We start from the raw sequence: 23,886 nt of genomic DNA, 5'->3' as shown, positions 1-23,886 counted from the left end.
TTGAGAAACAAGTCTTCACCATTTAAAAAGCTAGCAAAAGAACTGCGGGATCCATCAGATTCTGCACTAATAATGCCTGAAAGCATAATTCTCTCTGATACTGACATCCTATCCATAAAATATTTTTTTAACCACTGTTGTTGATGAGGAATATAGTGTATCTCTATTTATGTAAATTAACTTTCTGAAGCTGTTCATAAATTTATCACTTTAATTATGAATACGTCAGAATATTTTGTTGTAGGCTAGCTAATGGGAATGCCTCGCTGTTGCATTCCAAAAAACTCACTTAATATTGATATTCTGCATTTGTGCATAAGCTGTGTAATTGACTTATGTTTCCTGTCTTACACTGTTTTCTTTGAAGACAATTTTTCAGATATAATTGAATTATGATTCTTGTTTTGAGCACTACGTGAATGTTTTACCTCTTTCTCTCCTTACTCGCTCAGGGTCCACTTCCTAATACTTGTTGCCATTTTTGGCTAATGGTATGGCAACAAAAGACCAGAGCAGTTGTCATGCTAAACAGAATTGTTGAAAAAGAGTCAGTAAGTAATGGCTATTTAATACAACTTGTACATAAACAACATACTTTTAATGCTATCAAACCACACTTAATTGGGAAATTAAAGTTGTTTCTTAATCGTTAGGAATGTCCTGTTGTGAAGAGCTAATGCATTCTTTGTTGTTGCTGGAGGCTTAAATAACAATATAGGAACACTAATCTTGTTGGTTGTTTTATCACATTTGATTATTGTGACAACTGAGATACTATACTTAAAGTTGTTTCTGGTCCTGCTTGTAGAATTAGTGAAGTAGTTTGAGGGGATAAGTGAGAGTATTTACAGACTCTCTTCCAATTGTACAGGGCTAGGATACTTTTATTAAATGAGGTAGTGGAGCTAAGAGGTGAAATTCATTTCAGTAAGAACAGTCTCCAGTAAGTACAGGTCTAGAAAGATGAAATTCCTTAGGTTGGTTCCAACATGAGATGTAAAAGGTAGGAAACTTAGCTTAAGTTTAACTCACTGAGACTTTTTTCTATTTTTCAAAATCTTCTAATAGTAGCAAAGTTTTGTTAATAGACCGCTGTTGATAATGAAAGCCTGGCTTCGTGCTACCAGCAGAAATAAATCTAATCTGTTTTCACTTCCTTACAAGTCGGTGAGAATTCAGAGTATATGAATCACTTGAGAGAGCACTTTTTTGCCAGCATGTGTGACTCATTACATATCTAGATATTAGCAGTAGTTCTTATCTATAAATGCAATCAAGTTGTGATCATTCAAAAATTTGTGGCTAGAAAAGTTTTATGGCCCTATGTACTAGGCCTGGAGCTTTGGGATCCAGTTATGCAAGCAAAGGAAATGTAAAAGTCCCATTCACTTCTCACCTATCTGACTGAGTTTGATCTTGGTAAGCACAAGTATTCTGATAAATCATGCATGAATTTAAAAGTCTTGGGGATGATGCAGCACAATGGCAAGTGACATGTAACTTCTATAAATGTAAAGTAATGCATATTGTCAAAAATAATCTTTTTATGTGGTTGGTGGGCACTGAACTTGCAGAATCCTCTGAAGGGTGAAATGTGTCATTGGAAGAGCTCAGTAAAGGTGTCTGTTGGTTGTAGAGATATTTAAAGCAAGTACGGTATTTGGGTGCATGTCAAGATGTATCAGAATTGGGAAAAGGGCAAGAGAAGGGTAGTGAATATGGCTGGAGCATTTAACACTACTTGCAAGTGATAAGAATGTAAAAACTAGGATTTTAACAGGACCTAACTCAAATTCCAAATTATGAGGGACATAGTTAAAAGCACGTAAATGTGTGTGTAATATTTACTTAAAACCAGCTATGCAAGCCCCTGAGTTTTACAAAGAATCCCAAACTGTGACAATACAGCCACAATTTATAAAGGAAAACACTGTTTTATGTAGTGTAAAGTAATCCTGTGGCATTCACTGCTACCAGGGATCAAGACAGTGTTGTGGATGGCTTGCTTGTTTGTTTTTGTTTGTCTTTCAAAAGGAGTGGATAACTTTATCTCAGCCTGTATAGTCTAAGCATTATTTATGAATGAACAGTTCTCATCCTTCAGAGCATAGACTCGCTATAGGGGTCAGAGAAGAACCTTCTCCATCCGTCTCCCCCATGCAAAATGTTGTCGAGTTGTGACTGTCTCTCCTTTCCTTTGAGGCATGTAGTAGTAGTAAGACCAGTGGCTTGCCCTAAAATAGCAAAGCCTATGAACCTGGTGTAATCATTTTACATCTGGACAAAGTGAGTGTAAAATGCTGCTAAATACAAATTTATATTTTGTTTGCACTGATGTAAATCACTGTGGGAAGTGCTCAGTAGTGGAGAATTGAGCCCTAAATTCTCTAATTCAGTAGTGCTTCAACTCTTTAGAAACATGTCCACAAATTAGACATTAATAACTTTCACAAATAAAATACCTTTTTTCTTTCTGTGTATCTTAATGGGTATAAAACTGTGTTAAATTCAGCTATACATGTGGCTAGTAAATGGATGCTGTATATCCTTGAAAAGAGAGTTTCAGTTAACATATTTTAGCTTAATGACCGTGACCATTTATCTCCATATTCAGGGTGAAGGGAAAAGCTGTCGTCATAATGCATCCATATTCCCCCGCCCCATGTAGAATCTGTGATCCTGTATATTTTATTTTTGTCACTTGTCTCAGTGGGCAAATATTTACTTACTTTTTTAATTTAGGTAAAATGCGCACAGTACTGGCCAACAGAAGAAGAAGAAGTCATGATGTTCAAGGAAACGGGATTTTGTGTGAAGCTAGTATCAGAGGACACAAAATCCTATTATACAGTACATCTACTACAATTAGAAAACATCAATGTAAGCATTTTTCTCCATACATGTGTACCTCGTATTCATAGAATTAAATCTATAATACGTATTGTTTGAAATATGTATAGCAAACTACCATTTCATGTTTAGACTAACTTTTGCATAAAAGATAATAAAATTGATTTTGCTGTTAACATGTGCCAAAGACACAATCATACTTATTCAGATACATGTATGTGTGTGTAAATTAATAGGCCACTATTCAAAGTGCTGAAATCTTGAATCTTTTTAATTTCTCTAAATTGGAAATCAAAGTATCCCAACACCATGTTTAATTTTAATTGGCAATGACGGAGTAGCAGGCTTTTTAAGATTATAATTGGAACCTATTTTGGAGGTAATCTGGTCAGTGGCATTGGGGGAGAGAAGCTGGCAACATGGTCTGTTTCTTCAATGTCTTGTTTGTTCTGCAAACCATTCGCATTTTTGGTTATTGTTAATTAAATCTATGATGGCCATTAAAGAAGCTTTGACACAAGATACTTAGAAAGAATATGAATTTGAAACCTCCTCCATGAGCTTCTTCACATCAATATTCTACAGCTGGTCGTCATGTTGCCAGGCTTACTGAGTAAAAGTAAGATGAGGTAGAACTTTACACAGCTGTGCTCTCTTGACTTTCGTTTTCCCCATCAGCTGATCCCTTCTGTTTTTCTTTAATATTAGTGGCAGAGGTGAAGAAGGGAGGAATGGTGCCTGAAGAGCTGGGGTTGAGGAAATGAAGCCCTCCACGGCTTTTGGCAACTTGAGGCAGCAGTCTCCTCAAATACCATAGTTGTTTTGGGGCTTCTGTCTTCAGGGGCCTGGAGTAGACCATCCTGGTCTCCCTCTCTTTCCACTCCCAAGAGTTACTTCAAGCATTAGAGCTGGAGTAACTCCCACGAAGCATTTGGACTTGGGTTGGCTGATACTGTCCTGAGATTCAGATAACTTCTGCACTCCCCGCTATCAATTGCCTAAGCTCTCCTATTCCCCCAGTTTGCTTCTCACTTCACTGCTGCTCATCATTTAAGACTTTGGGTTTTTTAGTCCTCTGAAGAAGCCCCCTATGTGCTCTAAATAGATCCTTGTATGTGAAGTTGGCTTATTTCACAAGAGTGGAATAAGGTAGTAAGGTGACTGTGCTATGTAAATGCCCTGGTCTTCTTACAAGCCTCCAGCGTATAAAATAACTTTTTAACAGAAATCCTGTATACTTTCTACAAAACAATACTTAATAATAATTCACAAAAGAATTATTTCCAACTGTTGAAATTATTACTTTCCCCCTCTAACCATCAAGCTTTTACATAGTGGCTACTAACCACTGATTGTATTTGATTCTACCTGTGATAAGTGTGCTATAAAATTATCAAGAATTTGGTCCTAAATGCGTGATGCTCACTTGCATTTTTTGCAGCTTATTCTAAATGTTATGCCACTAATTAATAACATACCAAATAAATTTGAGAAATGTATGAGCTTTAGATCTGGAGTAAAAGAAGACCAAGAATACAACTTTATCTGAAGAGCCAACACACGCTGACGTTTCCATAAGATCTGGGAAAACTAGGATTACTGAATTTGTAAAATTCTTTCAAACTGTTCAACAGTACATTACTTATGGTACAACAGCATATCTCTGCAGTGCATCACCAAAATATATATGAGTGAAGAATTCTAAAAAGGGATATTTTACAGTGGTTAGTGGAAAAATGAAAGCTTCTGGATATACTTGTCTTTTGGGTTGAAGAGTGATTATCAGAAATGCATTTATCTGCAAAGTAGTATAAGGCATAGCATTTTACACCTTAATTCGTTTTTTCTGTTTCATGCAAATGTTCATAGTTGCCTTTGTGGTCAGTGTCTATGACTTTTGGAGAAGGGGAAGAGTGTTTGAAAAGATCCCAGCTAACAGTTAAATAAAATAATGCACCATGTGTTGCAGATGTTACACAATTTCCTCAATTTTGCTTAACACATGCAAATTTGCAAATCTTTTCAGAATCTGCAAATCGGATTCTTCCTTTTTACAAGGACTTCACTTGGGTGTCCTCCATTCCCTTCCCCCATTTTCCTTGATTATAGCTAAGGCTCCATGTTTGTCAGGGAGGTCATGGACTCTGCAGCGGCTGCTGTAGCTGACCCCAGGGCTGCCTGAGCAGCTGGCCTTTGGGCGGCCTTGGGGACAGCCACACTGGCCGCTGCTGGAGCGGCTCTGTAGCCAGCCACTCGCATGACCCCACAGCCAGCTGCACTGGCCACTGCTCTGGCTGGCCCCAGGGACCACCTGAGCAGCAGTCCTGGGGGCGGTGGGAGCAGCCACAGCTCAGGGGCTCTTGGCAGCGATCCCGGGGCAGCCAGAGCAGCAGCTGACCCTGGGGCTCACCACCTCGGCGGCAGCCAGAGCAGTCACTGGCCATCTAGGGCTTCCCTTCCCCCGCCAGCAGCCAGAGTAGCTGCTGGCCACCCGGGGCTTCCCTTCTGTCCTCCCACCCCCTGCAAGCCCGGAGAGGCAGCAGGCCCCCTGGGGTTTTCCCCTCCACAGCTGGTGCCCCAGGCTTCCCTCCCCCTCCAACTCTCACCCCACCCCGAAGATTCAGTCGGGTATTTCTGGTATAAGTCATGGACAGGTGATGGGACATGATTTTTTGTTTTTTGCCTGTGACTTGTCCATGACTTCTACTAAAAATACCCATGATTAAATCTTAGCCTTAATTATAGATAGCACTGGTACTACCATCTCTATTAAAGTTGACTGATGCATTCCATTATAAGATCCTGTTTCCAGTTGCTTATAACTTAGCCAAAACTTAACTGTCTGAGCTGAAATTTTCCACACTGGGTGTTGTCTGCCTCAGGTTGAATTGTTTTGAAACCGTTAGCAAAAACAGTTCAGCTGTTTCCAAGAATTAAATTAGGAGGAAATGTTGTTCATAAATGTTTTTACTGAGAAGCTCTAGCAGCTCCATACTTTGAAGAAAAGGCTTGAAATGTTGTGGGGTGGCATTTGTGTCACAGATATGCCCTTTGTTGGTCTTGTGAAAAGCCACCCAAATTTGGCCAAGTTACAAGTCTTGGATAAATTTGTTTGCATGTTCAAAGTAGAGATGTGTGTGTTTGACAGCTAAATCCATAAGATTCCATCTGCACTGAAAATACTCATGCAGCCGTTCTTCCTGGCTGCTGTAGACAGTTGTGACACTGGGCAGCAGAACTGAGAGCAGGAAGACCCTCCTATGCTTCCCCTACTTGCACCCAGGGAGTGTGGAAAAGGATGCAGTTAGGCAGTACCTAACTCAAGTGTAGAGGGTAAAAGTGCTGAGGATGCTGGTAGCCACCTTTTTCAAAATGCAAAAATGGGGCACATGCAGGAGCCTTGTCCCTTTCTGTGGCTTGCCCTTGCTCCTGTTCCCCCTGAGGCCTGGCAGGCCAGAAGCCGGAGCTGGGCAGAGGTAAGAGCAGCCCAAGGAGCCTGGGCTGCTGTGGGGAGCCCCAAACCCGCCACCTGTCCAAGAGCAGCCCAGGGCACATAGCCCAGGGCAGTTGGAGGATCAGGGCTCCCCACAGTGGCCTGGGCTCCGTGGGCTGCTCTTACTACTTCCCTGCCTGGGGCCGGGTCTCAGGGGAAAGAGGGGGGGCAGGACCTCATGATGGCCGGGGTGTGGGGAGGGGGATAAGGCCCACCTCAGCCCCCACACTAGGAAGAGGCTGACACTGCCCCTGAGCCTCAGACAGGGGCAGAGTGGTGCCACAGGGAATCTGGGACAAATACTGTCCTGGAGTCATTCAGCCTGAGACCAGGACTCAAAATGTACATTTCAGGATTGTCCCACCAAATTCAGGACAGGTGGTCACCCTAGATCAGTGGAATTCAAAGTGCAGGTCGCAAGCCAGTACTGGGTCGCGGAATGCAAGGCACTGGGTTGTGGCAGCTCTAGTCAGCACCGCCAACTGGGGCCGTTTAAAAATCCCGTTGGTGGTGCTGCCTGGCTAAGGCAGGCTAGTCCTGACCTGTTCTGACACTGCGCTGTGCCCCAGAAACAGCCCGCATCGGGGCTGGCTCCTAGGCGGGGGGGGCATGGCCTCTGCCCTGAGCTCCGGCTCCACACTCCTATTGGCCAGGGCGGTGCCTGCCGGTAGAGCTGGGTGGAGCTGCTTGCGTGCCTCCACCTAGAAGCTGGACCTTCTGCTGGCCACTTCCAGGGCGCAGCGCAGTCCATGATGCCAAGACAAGCAGGAAGCCTGCCTTAGCACCCCTGCTATGCCACTGACCGGGAGTCACCCACTGTAAGCCTGTGCCCCAATCCCCAGCCCTGAGGCCCCCCCCAAACCTTTAGCCTCTTCCTGCACCTTAAACCCCTCATCCTTGGCTCCACCCCAGAGCCTGCACCCCCAGCCCAAAGCCCTGACACCCTCCTGCACCCCAATCTCCTGCCCCAGCCCTAAGCCCCCCAAACCCAGAACTCCTCCTGCACCCCAAAACCCTCATCCCCAGCTACAGCCCACACCCCAAAGCCCTCATTCCCAGCTCTGCTGGGTCACGGACATCAAAAATTTTCTTCGACTGGGTCACCAGAAAAAAAGTTTGAAATGCCTTGCCCTAGATGGTGGTTGATTGGAATAGGAATAGAGTGAGACAAGGAGACTGGATGTGGGAGAGGGGAGGAATTGGGACTGTTGGGCAAGAAGCTAGAGGGATAGGGAAGACTGGGACATGGGCCAGGGAGTGGGACTGAGATTGCGTGTGGAGCCTAGGTGGATTAAACAGGCTGGCTTGGTAAGGCGACTGGGACATAAATGTAATACTTCTGTGGGTGTGGATTTGAAATGGTGATATATTTTAAGTCAGTATGACAAAAAGGTTAATAAGGGACTTAAACCTCCAAAACCCTATACTATACTGATTTTACAGGGGAGACCATTTCTCAAATTGGGGGTCCTGACCCAAAAGGCCGTTGCAGGGGAGTTGCAAGGTTATTTTAGGTATTGCCACCCTTCTGCGCCGCCTTTAGAGCTGGGCGGCCAGAGAGTGGCGGCTGTTGGCCAGGCGCCCAGTTCTGAAGGCAGTGCCCCACCAGCAGGAGCGCAGAAGTAAGGGTGACAATACTGTACCATGCCGTCCTTATTTCTGCACTGCTGCCTTCAGAGATGGGTGGCCAAAGAGTGATGGTTGCTGAGTGAGGGCCCAGCTCTGCAGGCAGCATCACAGTAATAAGGGTGGCAATACCATACCAGGCCATCCTTAATTCTGCCCTGCTCTGGCAGTGGCTCTGCCTGCACAGCTGGGCTCCTGGCCAGCAGCTGCCGCTCTCCAGCTACTCAGCTATGAAGGCAGCAGCGCAGGAGTAAGGGTAGCAGTACCACAACACTCTCTACAATAACCTTGTAACCCCCCGCCCTTCCACACACACACACCCCCCACAACTCCTTTTTGCGTCGGAACCCCTACAACTACAACACCATGAAATTTTAAAATTTAAATAGCTGAAAACATGAAATTTACTATTTTTGAATTGGCCAAAATGGACTGAGTTTGGTAGGGCCCTAAGTATAAGGGCATAGCACGGTATCCGCTGGAAGGGAGATAAGGCTAGATCTCTGGTCATTAGATTTATGGAGACATAAAAGCAGCTCTTTTTATTTGCTATTCTTTAAGCAGTATAAAGAAAAGAGTACATGTCTTCAAAACAGTCCATGAGTATGATGTTACCTGCTTGTGCACATAAAGAGGAAGTAGAAATGGAATTTCTACCATACTTCTGGGGGAGAAATTGACATGGCATATTAACCATCAATTGCATAAAAATATATTTTACTGGTATACTGTAAAAGAGTCCTGTAGCACTCTTTCAAGAAAGGATCTGAGGAATGAGTATTTACAAGTAACTTGGGACTTAAGAGAGTCTCTTTGTTTTGATGCACTTATCTTCGTGGAATTTTTCTCTGTAGTTTTTGGTCTCTTATCTCTGTGGTTTCTTTCCTCTTGTAAAGCTAGGAAGGCTTTTCACTGAAATTATATTTAATGAAGAGTCTGAAAAAAGGTAACATGATTACTCTCTCCACCTCAAATGGTGACTTAAATATGTAAACCCTGGAGGAAACGTCTTCAAACCCTTCTGTACTGTTGTGTATGTTATAAAATCAGAGGACTCGAGAGGTCATCAAGTCCAGTCCCCTGTCTCATGGCCGGAGTAAGTGTTAGGTGTTTAAAAATCTCTGCTCTTAAAAATATCCAATTATGGAGATTCCACAACCTCCCTAGGCGATTTATTCTAGTGCTTAACCACCCTGACAGTAAGGAAGTTTTTCCTAACGTCCAACTAAACCTCCCTTGCTGCAATTTAAGCCATTGCTTCTTGCTCTCTCCTCAGAGGATCAGAAGAACAATTCTTCTCCTTCCTCCTTGTAACAAACTTTTACATACTTGAAAATTGTTATCCTGTCCCCCCTCAGTCGTCTCTTTTGCAGACTAAACAAACCCAGTTTTTTCAATCTTCCCTCATAGGTCATGTTTTCTAGATCTTTAATCATTTTTGTCGCTTTTCTGTGGATTTTCTCCAATTTGTCCACATCCTTCCTGAAATGTGGCACCCAGAACTGGACACAATACTCCAGTTGAAGCCTAATCAGCAGAGTAGAGCGGAAGAATACTTCTTGTGTTTTGCTTCCAACGCTCTTGCTAATATATCCCAGAATGATGTTCACCATTTTTGCAACAGCATTACACTGTTGACTCATATTTAGCTTGTGATCCACTGTGACCCCAAGATCCCTTTCCACAGTGCTCCTTCCTAGGCAGTCATTTCCCATTTTTTATGTGCACAACTGATTGCTCCTTCCTAAATGGAGTACTTCGCATTTGTCCTTACTGAATTTCATCCTATTTACTTCAGACCATTTCTCCAGTTTGTCCAGATCATTTTGAATTTTAATCCTATCCTCCAAAGCACTTGCAACACCTCCCAGCTTGGTATTGTCCGCAAACTTTACAAGTTTGAAAGAAAGCTATCAGCAAAAATTTGACTGAACTGCTGATAACTAATTTCTGGGAACAGTTTTCCAACCAATTTTGTACCCACCTTACAGTAGCTCCATCTAGGTTGCATTTCCGTAGTTTGTTTGTTTAGAAGGTCATGCGAGACCATCTCAAAAGCTTTACTAAGGTCAAGATATACGATGTCTGCTGCTTCCTTGCTTCCTCCCTATCCACAAGGCTTGTTATCCTGTCAAAGAAAGCTATCCGGTTGGTTTGACATGATATTTTCTTGACAAATCCATGCTGACTGTCACTTATCGCCTTATTATCTTCTAGATATTTGCAAATTGATTCCTTAATTATTCGCTCCATTATCTTTCTGGGTACAGAAATTAAGCTGACTCGTCTGTAATTCCCTGGTTTGTCCTTATTTCCCTTTTTATAGATTGGCATTATATTTTCCCTTTTCCAGTCTCCTGGAATTTCTCCTGTCTTCCATGCCTTTTCAAAGATAATCACTAATGGCTCAGATATCACCTCAGTTAGTTCCTTGAGTATTCTACAACACATTTCATCAGGCCCTGGTGACTTGAAGACATCTGATTTGTTTGTCATTTTTAATGTGTTCTTTCCCTATTTTAGAATCTTCTGATCCTACCTCATTTTTGCTGGTATTCACTATGTTAGATGTCCAATCACCACCAACCTTCGTGGTGAAAACTGAAACAAAAGTCATTAAGCACCTCTGCCATTTCCACATTTTCTGTTATTTTTTTCCCCCCTCATTGAGTAATGGGCCTATCTGTTCTTGGTCTTCCTCTTGCTTCCAATGTATTTGTAGAATGTTTTCTTGTTACCCTTTGTGTCTCTAGCTAGGTTTGATCTCGTTTTGTGCCTTGGCCTTTCTGATTTTGTCCCTGCATACTTGTGTTATTTGTTTATATTCATCCTTTGTAATTTGACGTAGTTTTCACTTTCTGTAGGCCTCTTTTTTGATCGTTGATCATTGAAGATCTCCTGGTTAAGCCAGGGTGATCTCTTGCCATACTTTTTATCTTTGCTACGCAGTGGGATAGTTTGCTCTTGTGCCCTTAAATAATGTCTCTGAAAAAGTGCCCACTGTCTTCAGTTGTTTTTCCCCTTAGACTTTCTTCCCATGGGATCTTACCTACCAACTCCCTGAGTTCGCTGAAGTCTGCCTTCTTGAAATCCATTATCTTTATTTTGCTGTTCTCCATCCTACCATTCCTTAAAATCATGAGGGATGAACTGAAGAGATGAGTTTAAACCTTGGGTGTAAATATATTGGTTGCCTGATTGCATGATTAACTGTGCAGGTTTTTTTTTTGTTTTGTTTTTGTTCTTTTGGTTTTTTTATGAATTGTAGAGATGTACCTCTTAATCAGACAGGAAGCTTACAGGTCTAGCAGTATTTCTATGCAGTCATCTGTTGAAGCTGGTGAGGAAACTAAAATTCTCTGAAGATTAGAAACTGGGTTATAAAATATGTTTTCCTTGACTAGATCTCTGCCCTCCCATACATAGTTGTTGGGATAACCTGTGGACAGGTTAGGTGAGAACAAGTGTGTATCTTACACAGTCTTGAGAAGTTTGGGGTTGCAAAGTGATGAGGACTGCATTTGAGCCAGTTTTGCCTTGCATGAAACTGTTGTGACAAACAGAGGTGATTCAACAGGTTGTACAGTCAGTCTATCTAGAGGAAGTGTTTAAAGACTGAGCCAGAATTAAAAGGATACTGGACCACTTACCAATGTAAAGAGAATTTTTGGATGAACCATAAATCCATTTATCCTCCAATATCCCCAAAAGTAATCTCATACTTTATACCAGGGATTGGCAACCTTGGGCATGCAGCCCACCAGGGTAAGTCCTCTGGCGGGGAGGGCCAGTTTGTTTATCTGCCATGTCCGCAGGTTCGGCCGATCGCAGCTCCCACTGGCTGCGGTTCGCCGCTCCAGGCCAATGGGGGCTGCGGGAAGCGGCGGCCAGCACATCCCTTGGCCTGCGCCGTTTCCCGCCGCCCCCATTGGCTTGGAGCGGCAAACTGCAGCCAGTGGGAGCCGCGATGGGCTGAACCTGTGGACGCAGCAGGCCAAATGTTGCCAATCCCTGATCTGTACAACCCCAGAATAGAAACTGGAGTATTAGAGTTGCCCTGATGCACTGTTAAAATCAAATAAAGATTAAGAGCTGGGCCAAGAGGAAGCATAGTAACTCACCCAGATTTTGGTGGCATGCACAGAAGCAATAACAATAGCCAGTGCATGGCCTTAATAGATAAGCTGTTAACAGATTCTAGAAAGAGGTTGATAGAAATGAAAAGACTAGAAGGCAACAACTAGGTCTAACAGCTGATGTGGAATGTTATACCAGCCTACTAATAAGAGAAATAATTAAAAAACTCAAAATGTGTTCATACGTTTTTATAGTTTTTAAAGGTATTTTTTCTCCAAGTATCCAATGGTTACCCTGGAATGTTTTCCTGGGTAGCTAAAACAATTTGTAGTTGTGAAATGGAAATGTGCAAATGTCTTGTTTTGAGTGATCATTTTGTCTTTCAAGCAGTGAATTGTTTTCTAGTCAATTTGGGTGTGTGTGTGTATACTTATAAAAAGTAAGAAATTAACAGGAAAATTAATTGCTTTGTTTCTCCTTGGATATTGGGTAAATACAAAATATTGGGGATAATTTACTGGTAAAAATGCTTGCTTTTAAAAACATAAATAATACTAGTGTTAAGCCTTTGCCTTATACAAATATTGATTTAAAAAAATCACTATATTCCTACAGAAGAAAAATCTATTTCAGGTTTCAAAAATGTAGTCCTATATGGCAGATAATATTTACACAATGCAAACTTTGTGATTGTTTGCCTCAAAAATATTCCTTCACAGGAAGCCCTAAGTCCTTTAACCTGCAATTTTGTTGCTTACAGGTGATTTATGTGGGGCTCTTTATGGACACACAGGCTACCCGTGCACAAAGAATTACAGGACTGGGGTCTTGGATTATAGTTCTGCTCTGAAAAGTGGCAGTAGAAAAATGGCACCTTACTCAATAGATATACTCTGTGTGTTCAAAATCAAATCTCTTTGAACAAAGACTAATTTTTACTGTACTATATTCCTGTTGGTACAGGAAAGCCAATACAAGTTCAGGAGAAGGAGCTGGAGCTTGTATTGGCTTTGCTGTAGCAATAGGAATATTCTATTTATTTTGATTTGTGCATCAACAGAATATATGTGAATGTATATATTGTTTAGGAACAAACTACAAAGATTCTTTTGTCCCCTTCAAGGTGTATTACAAGATGGTTGAGTTGCACTTCTATGGTACTTGGCATGCTCAATGTCCACTGCCTTTTGTGGAAGTTGAGGGTGCTCGAACCTTGCAGCATCAGGCCCTAAATGAGGGCCAAAGCTGTAACTGGAAGAACTAGTTTTCAGAACAAATGTTAGGTTACTGCAGCACAACAAACAGGAACTGAATAATGCTATTTCAAGTCACTTTCGAGTAAATCTGCACTTCATAGAAACTTGCAATGGACTGACCAGGAGAGGATCTCTCTAGTTTCCATTTTGCAGGACACAATTTATTTTGTCATTGACCTGAAGAAAAATACTTCAGCTTTAATGGTATCTTATTAAATCTTTTTGACTATTCACTTTATGTATAGAGGTCTAGCTATCGTTTAAAGGAAACCTAGAAATAAGATGTCGGTAACATTGGGGAAGTTCAGGGAAAAGTATTGGAAAAATAGATGCTTGGTACTGAAATTGATTTCTTGAGATTCCAAAATCCTAAATATCCATAATTAAACTGCGTCCAGAGTAAACAAAAAAACCCCTGTAGCTTGAACACCTAGGTCTCAGTGAGTCTAGTGGAAATGTAGTCAAAGCTGGTTCCTGAAGCTCCCTGGGGTTAATGCAGTTGGGAGGTGTGTTGGCACAGAGCTCAGCCAAGGAAGGAGGAAAACATTGCATAATACAAATAGCCTTTCCATCCACTTATATATGGAACAAGGTTGAGTGTCTCCAGCAGAAGTGATATCTAAGGTTTTCTGACATATGGGCCTTTTAAAGCCCTGCCTACAGTAGGACTTTTCCATACAATTTCCCACTGTTGCTACCATCAGTGGCCATGCTAGTATGGACAAGGTTCCAGCAGCTACTGGCACTTTAAACACAGCTCAGAGTAGGCATAAACAACATGCAGCTTAAAATGCTGGCAGTCTGCTGGACTGCTGGCAGTCCCTGTCCATACTGGTGCTCTTGCTGTGAGCATCAGTTGAGCTCCACTAGTAGTAGTTAGAGGGAAGTTTTAGGGGAAAAGTGCTGTTAGTATTTTAGTAATGTTAGGGTTTGGGGGAATGGGATCTGTGTAGATATCTTAAATGCTTTTAAAATGAAAAACAAAATATAACTAAGGTGTCGGTCACAAATAATGACCTGGTGCCGGAAGAAGTGTCCTAGTGTTAACTTTTTGTTGGGAACAATCTAAGGGTGCAAATTTTAAGCAAGCAGTTTGTGTCTGTCTGACCGAGAGGTTTAAAATATTGGCCTTTACTGATGGATGAGTTTTAAACAAATAATTCTCCAAAAGCAGAGGTATCCTTTTTGTTCGTTTTGTTTTTTTTTTTAAAAAAAATTTTTTTTTTCACTTTTAGAGTGGTGAGTCCAGGATGATATCTCATTATCATTATACTACGTGGCCAGATTTTGGAGTCCCTGAGTCCCCAGCTTCATTTCTCAACTTCTTGTTTAAAGTCAGAGAATCTGGTTCGCTGAGTCCTGAACATGGACCTGCCATAATTCACTGTAGCGCAGGGATAGGACGCTCTGGCACATTTTCATTAGTAGACACCTGTCTTGTCCTGGTAAGTGTTTGTATGGTGGCTTTTGGTTTATATTTGAGCTTTTTGATGAGAACTCCTAGCAAATAAGATACCTGGAAATAAGCCACACATTTGTGAAGGTAAATGAAGACCCTGTGGAAGCTACTTAGTTTCTCTGACACTTATTCTGATGGCTTAAATAAATGTATGAAAATTTATATTTCTTTATATTTATAATGTGGGATGAGTAGAAATATAGACCTGTTTTCAGACTGGTGATCTTAAGGTGTCTTAGTCTTTATAAACCATATTTTCAGAGATTTGTAACTTTGCCCTTAGCTCTTCACTGTTACCTGAAACTTGTTGGATCAAAGTCTGTCTAGAAGTGGAATTTGCTTTCTAATTTTCAACACTTAAAGGAAAGAGCAATATAGATAGAAAAATGGTGCAATAGAATGAAGCTTGTTGGCTTCTTTGGTCCTTCTAGTATTCCTGTAACTTAAAAAAAAATTAAATTAAATCTGAAGTGTTTATATAAAGCTAACACTCTGAGAGAAAAGCCACTATAGCTATTCCAAAACATTGTCTGTATATCAGATTAATGTTCCTGATTCTTTAGGGGGGAAATTACTTTTAAAAGGACATAATCATTAGTTCAGTTACTGGACATATAGCATGTAATACATACTGCACTGTTTTTCACAGTGTGTTTATAATGGTATTAGCCAGTCCGTGTAAAGCCCCAAATTTGCAAATGGTTTAGTCCACTGTTTTTTTTTGCGCACATATTGTCCCATATTTCTGTTGAATGTGTCTGTCTTTTTAACTAAATACCAAGTTCTAGTACTCTGAACTACTATGCCCCAATCCTGCAACTTAAACACATTCATTTGTAAAGTTAGGCAAGTAGAAGTGTATTAAGACTCAGGGCTTTAATTGTTACTAGCATATTGGCTTTTGTGGATTTCAACTAATCTCCAGTTGTATTTTAACTTTTATCTTTGTGTTACATAAAAGTATTTAAATGATTTATTCTCTTGAGAGAAAAAAACTTAGAAATCTGTTTCAGATGTTATTTCTCATACAGTTATAACAGAAATGTGGTAAAAAGATGAATGTATATATTGTTCAGTAGAAATTTGTATAACTCAATACACCCCTAACCTGATATAACGCGGTCCTTGGGAGCCAAAAAATCTTACCGTGTTTATAGGTGAAACTGCGTTACATCAAACTTGCTTTGGCCTCGAGTATTTCCATTATTAATAGTCAGTTCCTGCCCCCTGACTGACCCCTCAGAACCCCCGACCCATCCAACACCCCACCCCCCTGCTCCTTGTCCCCTTACTGCCCCAATCCCTGTCCACACCCCCAGAACCTCCAAACCATCCAACCCTCCTTGTCCTCTGACCGCCCCCAGAGACCCTCTGTTCTTTATCCAACCCCTCGGCCCCAGCTCGGCACCCTTACTACGCCACTCAGAGCAGCGTGTCGGAGCCAGACATGCTGATGTGCTGATCCGCCGGACTGCACAGACCCCACCCCGAGTGCTGCTTTACCATGTTATATCGGGTTGCGTTATATCAGGGTAGAGGTGTATGTGTTTAAAATTTTCCTTATTTTTTGGTACTTTTAAAGAACAATTGTCCCACTTTCACAGATAGGTCAAAACTCTTCATATAATTAACCAGATTTTTTTTTAAACAGATGGAAAAAAAAGACCCTTCTTCTGTAGACATTAAGCAAGTATTATTGGATATGAGAAAATATCGCATGGGACTTATTCAGACACCTGACCAGCTAAGATTCTCGTATATGGCTATTATAGAAGGAGCAAAATTTATCATGGGGGATTCAACTATACAGGTAAATGTTTTTCGAATAAACTGAATCTACTGTAATAATCCAAATTTGCAGTGTTTATAAAATCAATGGGTGATTCGATTTGATGTTCTCTTAGCATTTCTGCATTGGTTAGGCAGATAAACTTCTCTCTTAATCAAGCATTGAAGTGTGTGTCTCAGCTAAACTTTTAATTCTGTGTTTTAGTACCCTGCTCTGTGATATATGGCAGGCATACTCTGTACTAACATAAGGAAGGTTAAATCCGTATCATCAGCTTTTTTAAAAACCAAAAGAAATGTCATGTTTCCAAGTGAAATTGAACAAGGGTCTTTTCTCCCTGAATTATCCATACTTTATCTGTTAATAAAATATTCTGCTGCTGAAGATTAAAGTTTGCTACCAGGTAACATTTTTTTTACTGTTTGATTAACCAGCGATAGTCAGTATAACCAGCTCGATGAGATTAATTGGGTTTATTTAATGCAGTTCAAAAAATTCAAGTTTTACAAGTCACTAGTTCTAGACTTTGTTTTCAGTGTGCTTTCCGGTAATAACACTTTAAAATAGCTTCGCCTTGTCAAGGAGACACAGAACTCTTTTTGTATGGTAGATCATGTTGGTTTTTTTATTTTGCTGAAAAAACCACATACTGTAACCAAGTGTAAATTAACTTGACAAACCTACTCTGCTTTCAGAAATAGGATGGAGGAGTAGATAACTTAAAGCATGTTTATTACAGCTGTCTTGTCAAATGTTTCCATCCAATGCACATTTTGTGCTTGTGTGTAAATAAATTTTACACAACCACTAAAGACCAAATAGGTGCAAGGTACACACTTACGCTATGTAAGAACTAGGTGGTTGTATTCTGACACAGCCTTATGACCAGCATCATGACTATACTTAACTGTTGCCACCATTAATGATTTTAGCCCAAAGACACACTTAGAAGTAGCAGTCATTTACTGCAAGCTGCTTTTGGCAGAACTTGGAGTTCACTTCCTGAACATCTTGCTGCTTTGTATACCAAAGGCCATACCTCACATTTTTTGTTGAATTTTTAGTAATGTGTCAGTCAAATTACTGAATAGTCTGAGATACTTTGTTTTTTAAACTGACATGAATTCTCCCTTTTTAGCATGTGCATTTCTTGAGGCCCTGAGGAATTTATGGACCATTGTATCAATTTCTCAGTATAAATTTTGGCAGCAATACATACTTTTTACAGTCTTCTTTTGAAATGATGTGTGAATTTTGGAGTAAGCTGTATGCAACTTTTGGAGACTTTTCGTGTAATTTTTTAAAAAATTTCAGAAGATTTATTCTCTATTGTCAGTCTCTAGCTTTCAAAATTTAGAATAACTATTGGATATTAACAGGTTTCAGAGTAGCAGCTGTGCTAGTCTCTCAGGTGCCACAAGTACTCCTTTTCTTTTTGTGGATACAGACTAACAAATTTAGTGATGGGTTGTCCTTCTTCAGGATAGGTTGTAGATCCTTGAAGATGCGTTGGAGAGGTTTTTAATTGGGGGCTGAAGGTGATGGCTAGTGGCATTCTGTTATTTTCTTTGTTGGCCCTATCCTGAAGAGTGACCCGTCACTCTCAGATCTTGGGAGACAGGCCAGACCTTGCTTACAGACAGCCCCCCAACCTGAAGCAAATACTCACCAGCAACCACACTACAAAAACACTAACCCAGGAACCTATCCTTGCAGCAAAGCATGTTGCCAGCTGTGTCCACATAGCTATTCAGGGGACACCGTCAGAGGCTCGTTCACCTGCACATCTACCAATGTAATATATGCCATCATGTGCCAGCAATGCCCCTCTGCCATGTACATTGGTCAAACTGGACAGTCTCTATGTAAAAGAATAAACGGACATAAATCAGACATCAAGAATTATAACCTTCAAAAACCAGTCGGAGAACACTTCAATCTCTCTGGTCACTCAGTTACAGGCCTAAAAGTGGCAATTCTTCAACAAAAAGACTTCAGAAGCAGACTCCAACGAGAGACTGCTGAATTGGAATTAATTTGCAAACTGGATACAATTAACTTAGGCTTGAATAGAGACTGGGAGTGGATGTGTCATTACACAAAGTAAAACTATTCCTCCTCCCCGCCCCTCCCCCCCACGCCCCCCCACTCCTTTCCTCAGACATTCTTGTCAACTGCTGGAAATGTCTCACCTTGATTATCACTACAAAAGGTCTCCCCCCCCCCCTGCCCCCGCTCTCCTGTTGGTAATAGCTCACCTTACCTGATCATTCTTGTTAGTGTGTATGGTAACACCCATTGTTTCATGTTCTCTGTGTATATAAATCTCCCCACTGTATTTTCCACTGCATGCATCTGACGAAGTGAACTGTAGCTCACGAAAGCTTATGCTCAGATAAATTTGTTAGTCTCTCAGGTGCCACAAGTCCTCCTTTTCTTTTTATTGGATATTAGTATTTTTTTAAATTATTCTTGGTTATCAGTTGTATACAACTTAACTCCTCCCACATTTTAGGAAAAATGGAAGTAAGACTTTTTTCGCAAGTGTACTATTCTTAACAAGTGTTGAACAAATACTGTTCTTAATTTTTTCTGTCAGTCTTGGAATGAACTGAATGTTCTAAGGGGAAAAAAGTAAAAAATTAAATGTTAAGCATGTCACATCCTTGACATGTCCCAATGTGATTTCAAAATATGCTGGTAAATAATTGATCCCATTGCATTTAAGAACTTCATGAGCTTTTGGGTAAACGAAGAGATCAGCTTTAATTTGAATTTTCCTTGCTGCTCTTCACAATTTATTTAAAAATGTTTGTTTAGCTTAACTATAGCCACGGGAGGAAATTGTTACTTGAGTTATTGTATGTGAGGGATTTAAGTTACTTGCACAACAGAGTAGAAATATGGACATAAATTTGGTCTTATTCAGATATACTTATCAAATGGTAAATTTGGATTTTCTTCTTCTGTTCCAGAAGAGCTTTTTAAAAATTGGAGTGCAGATGAGACCCAGTGTCCACTTGAATTGTTTTAATTGACAAATTTTATCCAGAACTTTTATTTAAAACACCCTTTCAATAGAGAAGCATGAAATGTGAGTGGATTTTTGGTGTCTTTTGAAAAAAGACAGATGGATTTTTCTGCTCTCGTTTGTTTAGAAGGATCTCTGGGTAGGCTTAAAAGTAACAGCACTGAATGTGTGCACAGGCCCTTTCCTCCTTCCAAGTTGTTTTCTCTTTATGCAGGCACCTGCTTGCTACCTGTCGGTTTAGTTACAGTTTCAGCTTTGATGTTGCTGTGGTAGGGCATGTTGCATCAACAGTGAAACTAGTTATTATTCAACTGAAAATGGAAGGGATTAGAGAACATTTCTCTAGCCCGATTAGCTATTATTTGTAACAGTACATGAAAAACCTCTAACATTTTAATGTAGACTGCCTTTCTGGGACCAGAAAGAAATAACTTAGCCTTACATGGCGCAGCTGCACTGATGAAGCCACACTGCTGTAAGTTCTCTCGTGTAGCTGCTCTAAGATGACAGGAGAGAGCTCTCCCATCCATTTCATTAATCCACCCCCAATAGGTGGCGGTAGCTATGCCGGCGAGAGAAGCTCTCCCGCTGACATAGCACTGTCCATCTCGACCTTTAAGTTGATGTAACTTCCGTTGCTCACGGGGTGGCACACCCCTAAGCAGTATATGTTATACCGACATAAGTGGGGGTGTAGACAGTCTTAGCGAAGGTTAAGACCAACTCCATTCCTCTTGTGTTAACTTCTCCTATTTTTGAGGTCTTATGCTCAGAACTTGTAATCATGAAGTCTCAGGGGCCTGCCCACGTAGATCTAATTAAACAGCTTACTGTGTAAGCATTCTTCCAGTAAATATGAGTATAGTGGAAGTTGCTCTCAACCTCTCTGTGTAGTTGCCTAACTCTTTTTCTGGAAAGCTTTAACATTTCTGTTTACAGCAGGCCTTTAAAATTCAGTAGGGAGAAACCCTTCGGCTAGAGAAGTGCTTTTTCCTCATCCCACGAAATTCCATGTAAGTTTGGCTGAAATATGAACTCTTCAATTCCCATTTCCCTTCTCTTGCTTGTGATCCTCAGGGAAACTGTGGCATGAACATCCGTAAAGAGATTGCTGATACCAACACAGCACATGCTGTACTGGAAGCTGCCAGAGCAGTGAGGAAGGGCAGGAGAGTTGGCACACGATCTCAGCATCCCATCTCCTTTCCACTCTCCTGCAGGTTCCACGCAGAGCAGGACCTTTTGGGTGGTGGGTTGAAGAGCCTGGGTGCCATACTCCCCATGACGATCTCCTGGATTTAGTACATGGTGCTAGCAGTCTGTTTGTTTCTCTCCTGGGATAACCGCCTCCTCCTGTTGCCTGCTAATGTAGTTAGTCCTGTAGCTCAAGTGGTAATGCTCTGCTGCAGTGCTGAAGGTTCAGGTTTCAAACCCTGCTGAAGATGTGTGATGTGGGTGGGTGAACTTTACTTAATGAAACTTATTTTTACCTCTTTTTTCCCCCCTTTAATCTGTTGGCACCTTCCTTGTCCCTGTCTTGCAATGTTGATAAAAGACCATACTATCACCTGTAACTGTTTTTTATTTAAATATATCATATATTACCTGCATATCTCTTCAGGCCCACACAGTGTGAGCACTTTTTGAGGTTTTAGAAGTGGTGCTAGCATTTTCACGGAGTGGGGCAGTGGAGCAGGGAAACATTTCCACGATGGTGTAGACGAATCCCATAAACTTCATTTTTGACATCCACAGTGTTCTCAAGCTGTGGTTTTTGGGAAGGAGGGGGAAATGGTTTTAATATAGGTTTCTAACCAGTGTCAGTCACTTATGTATCTCAATTTAGTAAAAGTTTGCTTGAATAATAATTTCACTCTTGGTGGATAAATTCTCCTTTTTCCAATGACAAGACTCCCTAGCAAACTTTGCATTTTGAGATCTATCTCCACAAATAAAACACGGGTAGCTAGGTAAACACTTGTTTAAATGAAATCTTAGGTTTCCTGGAGTCATTTAGGATCCTCTTTTGAGCTCATCAGGCAATAATCCATAGCAAGGTTACCAATACAAAGTTAATTTTCTCATCACTTCATAATCTGCAGGATTTCCTGTGAGAGGATGACGAATGCTGATCGCAATATGTAGTTTTTTAATAAGGACTCCCACTTCTGACACATCCGATACACACAAATAAAAGGTTTTGTTTTCTTGAGGGGAATCTAATCTGTCGACACAGGAGCAAGGCATACCGGTTCATTAAACACTGCTACAAGGAATTTAAAAAAAAAAAAGAGTATCCTTGTTTAAAACTATTGGAAATTCCAAAGGGACTGTGTAGTCACATGGACGTGTACAGCCATGTTTTCTTGTAGTTGTCAGGTCATTTTGGACATTTTATCCAGTTCTCTGGATTTTACACAGGTTTATGACCAAGGTGGCTGATTACAAAAGCTTTGGATTTACATGGAGTTGTAGAGCAGCAAAGCTCATATAAGAGACTGTTTTGATTTAAAAAAAAAAGAAAAGAAAAAAAAAAAAACACATTTCACATCTGATGTCTAGTAATCTTTTGTGAAGGGCTCTTGCCAATATTTTGTCTCCTGCAAACAGTAAAGAGATCTAGTTACACCACTGTCACTTGTAATACTTTTTCTTGAATAATAATTTAGCATTTTTTAATTGTTGTGGTATTGTGTCTTGCTCTTAACCATATTGGCTTCTCTGTAATACCTATCTGTTTGATCAGATCCACTTTTAGAGATTTTTTGCAGGTATTCTGTCATGCCCAAGAGCCTTACCTCTTCTATTGCCATGAGTTCGCAGCCTTAACTTTGACTTGCAAATTTTTGTTAATCCTGGACAAATTTCTTTGCTCTTTACTTGACCTTCAAGTTGTTTTCTAACAACCGAATTTCCCTCAAATGAGTCTAGGTTTTAGTGTTACCTGAAGCTAAGACTGATGGGTGTACTTTGTTCTCTATTCAGTGTAAATAAGGGTATCGCGGTGTTGCTTACTACTTTATCTAGAAATTAGTTTTTATATACTTTGAATAAACAAGAATGATCATATAAATAAAAATGTAAATTAAAAAGATATAACTTTCACGATGTTGAGAAATGTTGTTCAAAAACGTGTTCTCATTCATTCAGAAACGGTGGAAGGAACTTTCTAAGGAGGACCAAGCACCAAGTTCTGAGCAGTCCCCTCCACACCCAACCAGAGTAAATACAGAGAAGTACAATGGGAATAGTGTTGGCTTAGAAAAACAGGAGCAAATTGGGGAGAAAATAAATACTGAACTGTCCACTAAAGTGCAGGATATCATGGATGGAAGCATTGAAAGGTAAGAAACATGGAAAGTGCCTTGGGGGTGTAGTTTTTTGTTTTTTTTAAAATCCTCTTATCCTGGAGTAGGGTTGCCAATGGTCTAATCACACAAACCCAAACACCCTTGCCCTGTCCCGCCCCTTCTCTGAGGCCCCGCCCCACTCACTTCATCCCCCCCTTCCTCTGTGGCTTGCTGTCCCCCACCTCATTCACTTTCACTGAGCTGGGACAAGGGGTTGGGGTACAGGCTCTGGGCTGGGGCCGAGGGGTTCGGAGTGTGAGAGAGGCTCTGTGGTGGAGGAGGGGGTGCAGGATCTGGGAGGGCGTTTGGATTCTGGAGGGGCATCCGGTCTGGCGCAAGGGATTGGGGTGTGGAAGGTGGCTTGGGGTGCTGGCTCCATGGGGGGGAGGGGCTCAGGGGGTGATGGGTGCAGGCTCCAGCTCCCAGGCAGTGCTTATCTCTGGTGGCTCCTAGTCAGCGGCACTGTGGGGCTAAGGCAGGCTGCCTGCCTGCCCTGGCCCCACGCTGCTCCTGGAAGCAGCTGACATGTCCCTTGCGGGGGCGGGGGTGAAGAGGGCTCTGCACACACAGCCCCCATTTGCAGGCACCGCCCCTGCAGTTCCCATTGGCTGCAATTCCCATTGGCTAGCTTGGGGCGGGGACAGTGCACAGAGACCCCCTGTTTCCTCAAGGGCCACAGGGACATGTTACCACTTTGGGGACTGGCACAAAGCCAGGGCAAACAGGGAGGCTGCCTTAGCCCCACAACGCTGCTGGACGTTTAGCAGCCTAAAATCTCCCAATTTTTGGCTTCAGTAGCCTCTGGGAGATAGAGCCCGATTCCGGGAGACTTCCAGCGAAACTGGGAGGGTTGGCAACCCTATCCTGGAGAAATTCTAATCCCAGATAATTTGTCCCTTGAGTGGGGGCAAGGATGGGGTGTGTTCCCTAGATGGTCTTAGACATGGCTGAATAA

At 41.5% G+C, this 23,886-nt stretch overlaps 1 protein-coding gene across 4 annotated transcripts in view; it reads left to right on the top strand.

The window, feature by feature from the left end:
* Positions 1 to 23,886, top strand: part of PTPN2 (protein tyrosine phosphatase non-receptor type 2) — a 58,202-nt gene that overhangs the window by 26,351 nt on the left and 7,965 nt on the right. For 3 of the 4 annotated variants that reach the window (XM_073331657.1, XM_073331656.1, XM_073331658.2), the window contains exons 4-8: positions 453 to 551; positions 2,743 to 2,880; positions 14,538 to 14,747; positions 16,413 to 16,571; positions 22,732 to 22,925. In XM_073331657.1, coding sequence (XP_073187758.1) covers positions 453 to 551; positions 2,743 to 2,880; positions 14,538 to 14,747; positions 16,413 to 16,571; positions 22,732 to 22,925 — 800 coding nt within the window. The remainder of the gene's footprint in view (positions 1 to 452; positions 552 to 2,742; positions 2,881 to 14,537; positions 14,748 to 16,412; positions 16,572 to 22,731; positions 22,926 to 23,886) is intronic. The other variant, XM_073331660.2, reaches the window with a different exon arrangement.

Source organism: Lepidochelys kempii, chromosome 2 (assembly GCF_965140285.1).
Source record: "Lepidochelys kempii isolate rLepKem1 chromosome 2, rLepKem1.hap1, whole genome shotgun sequence".
Lineage (NCBI taxonomy): Eukaryota > Metazoa > Chordata > Testudines > Cheloniidae > Lepidochelys > Lepidochelys kempii.
Note: the sequence above shows the minus strand (reverse complement) of the source record. Positions and strands in the feature narration are given on the sequence as shown.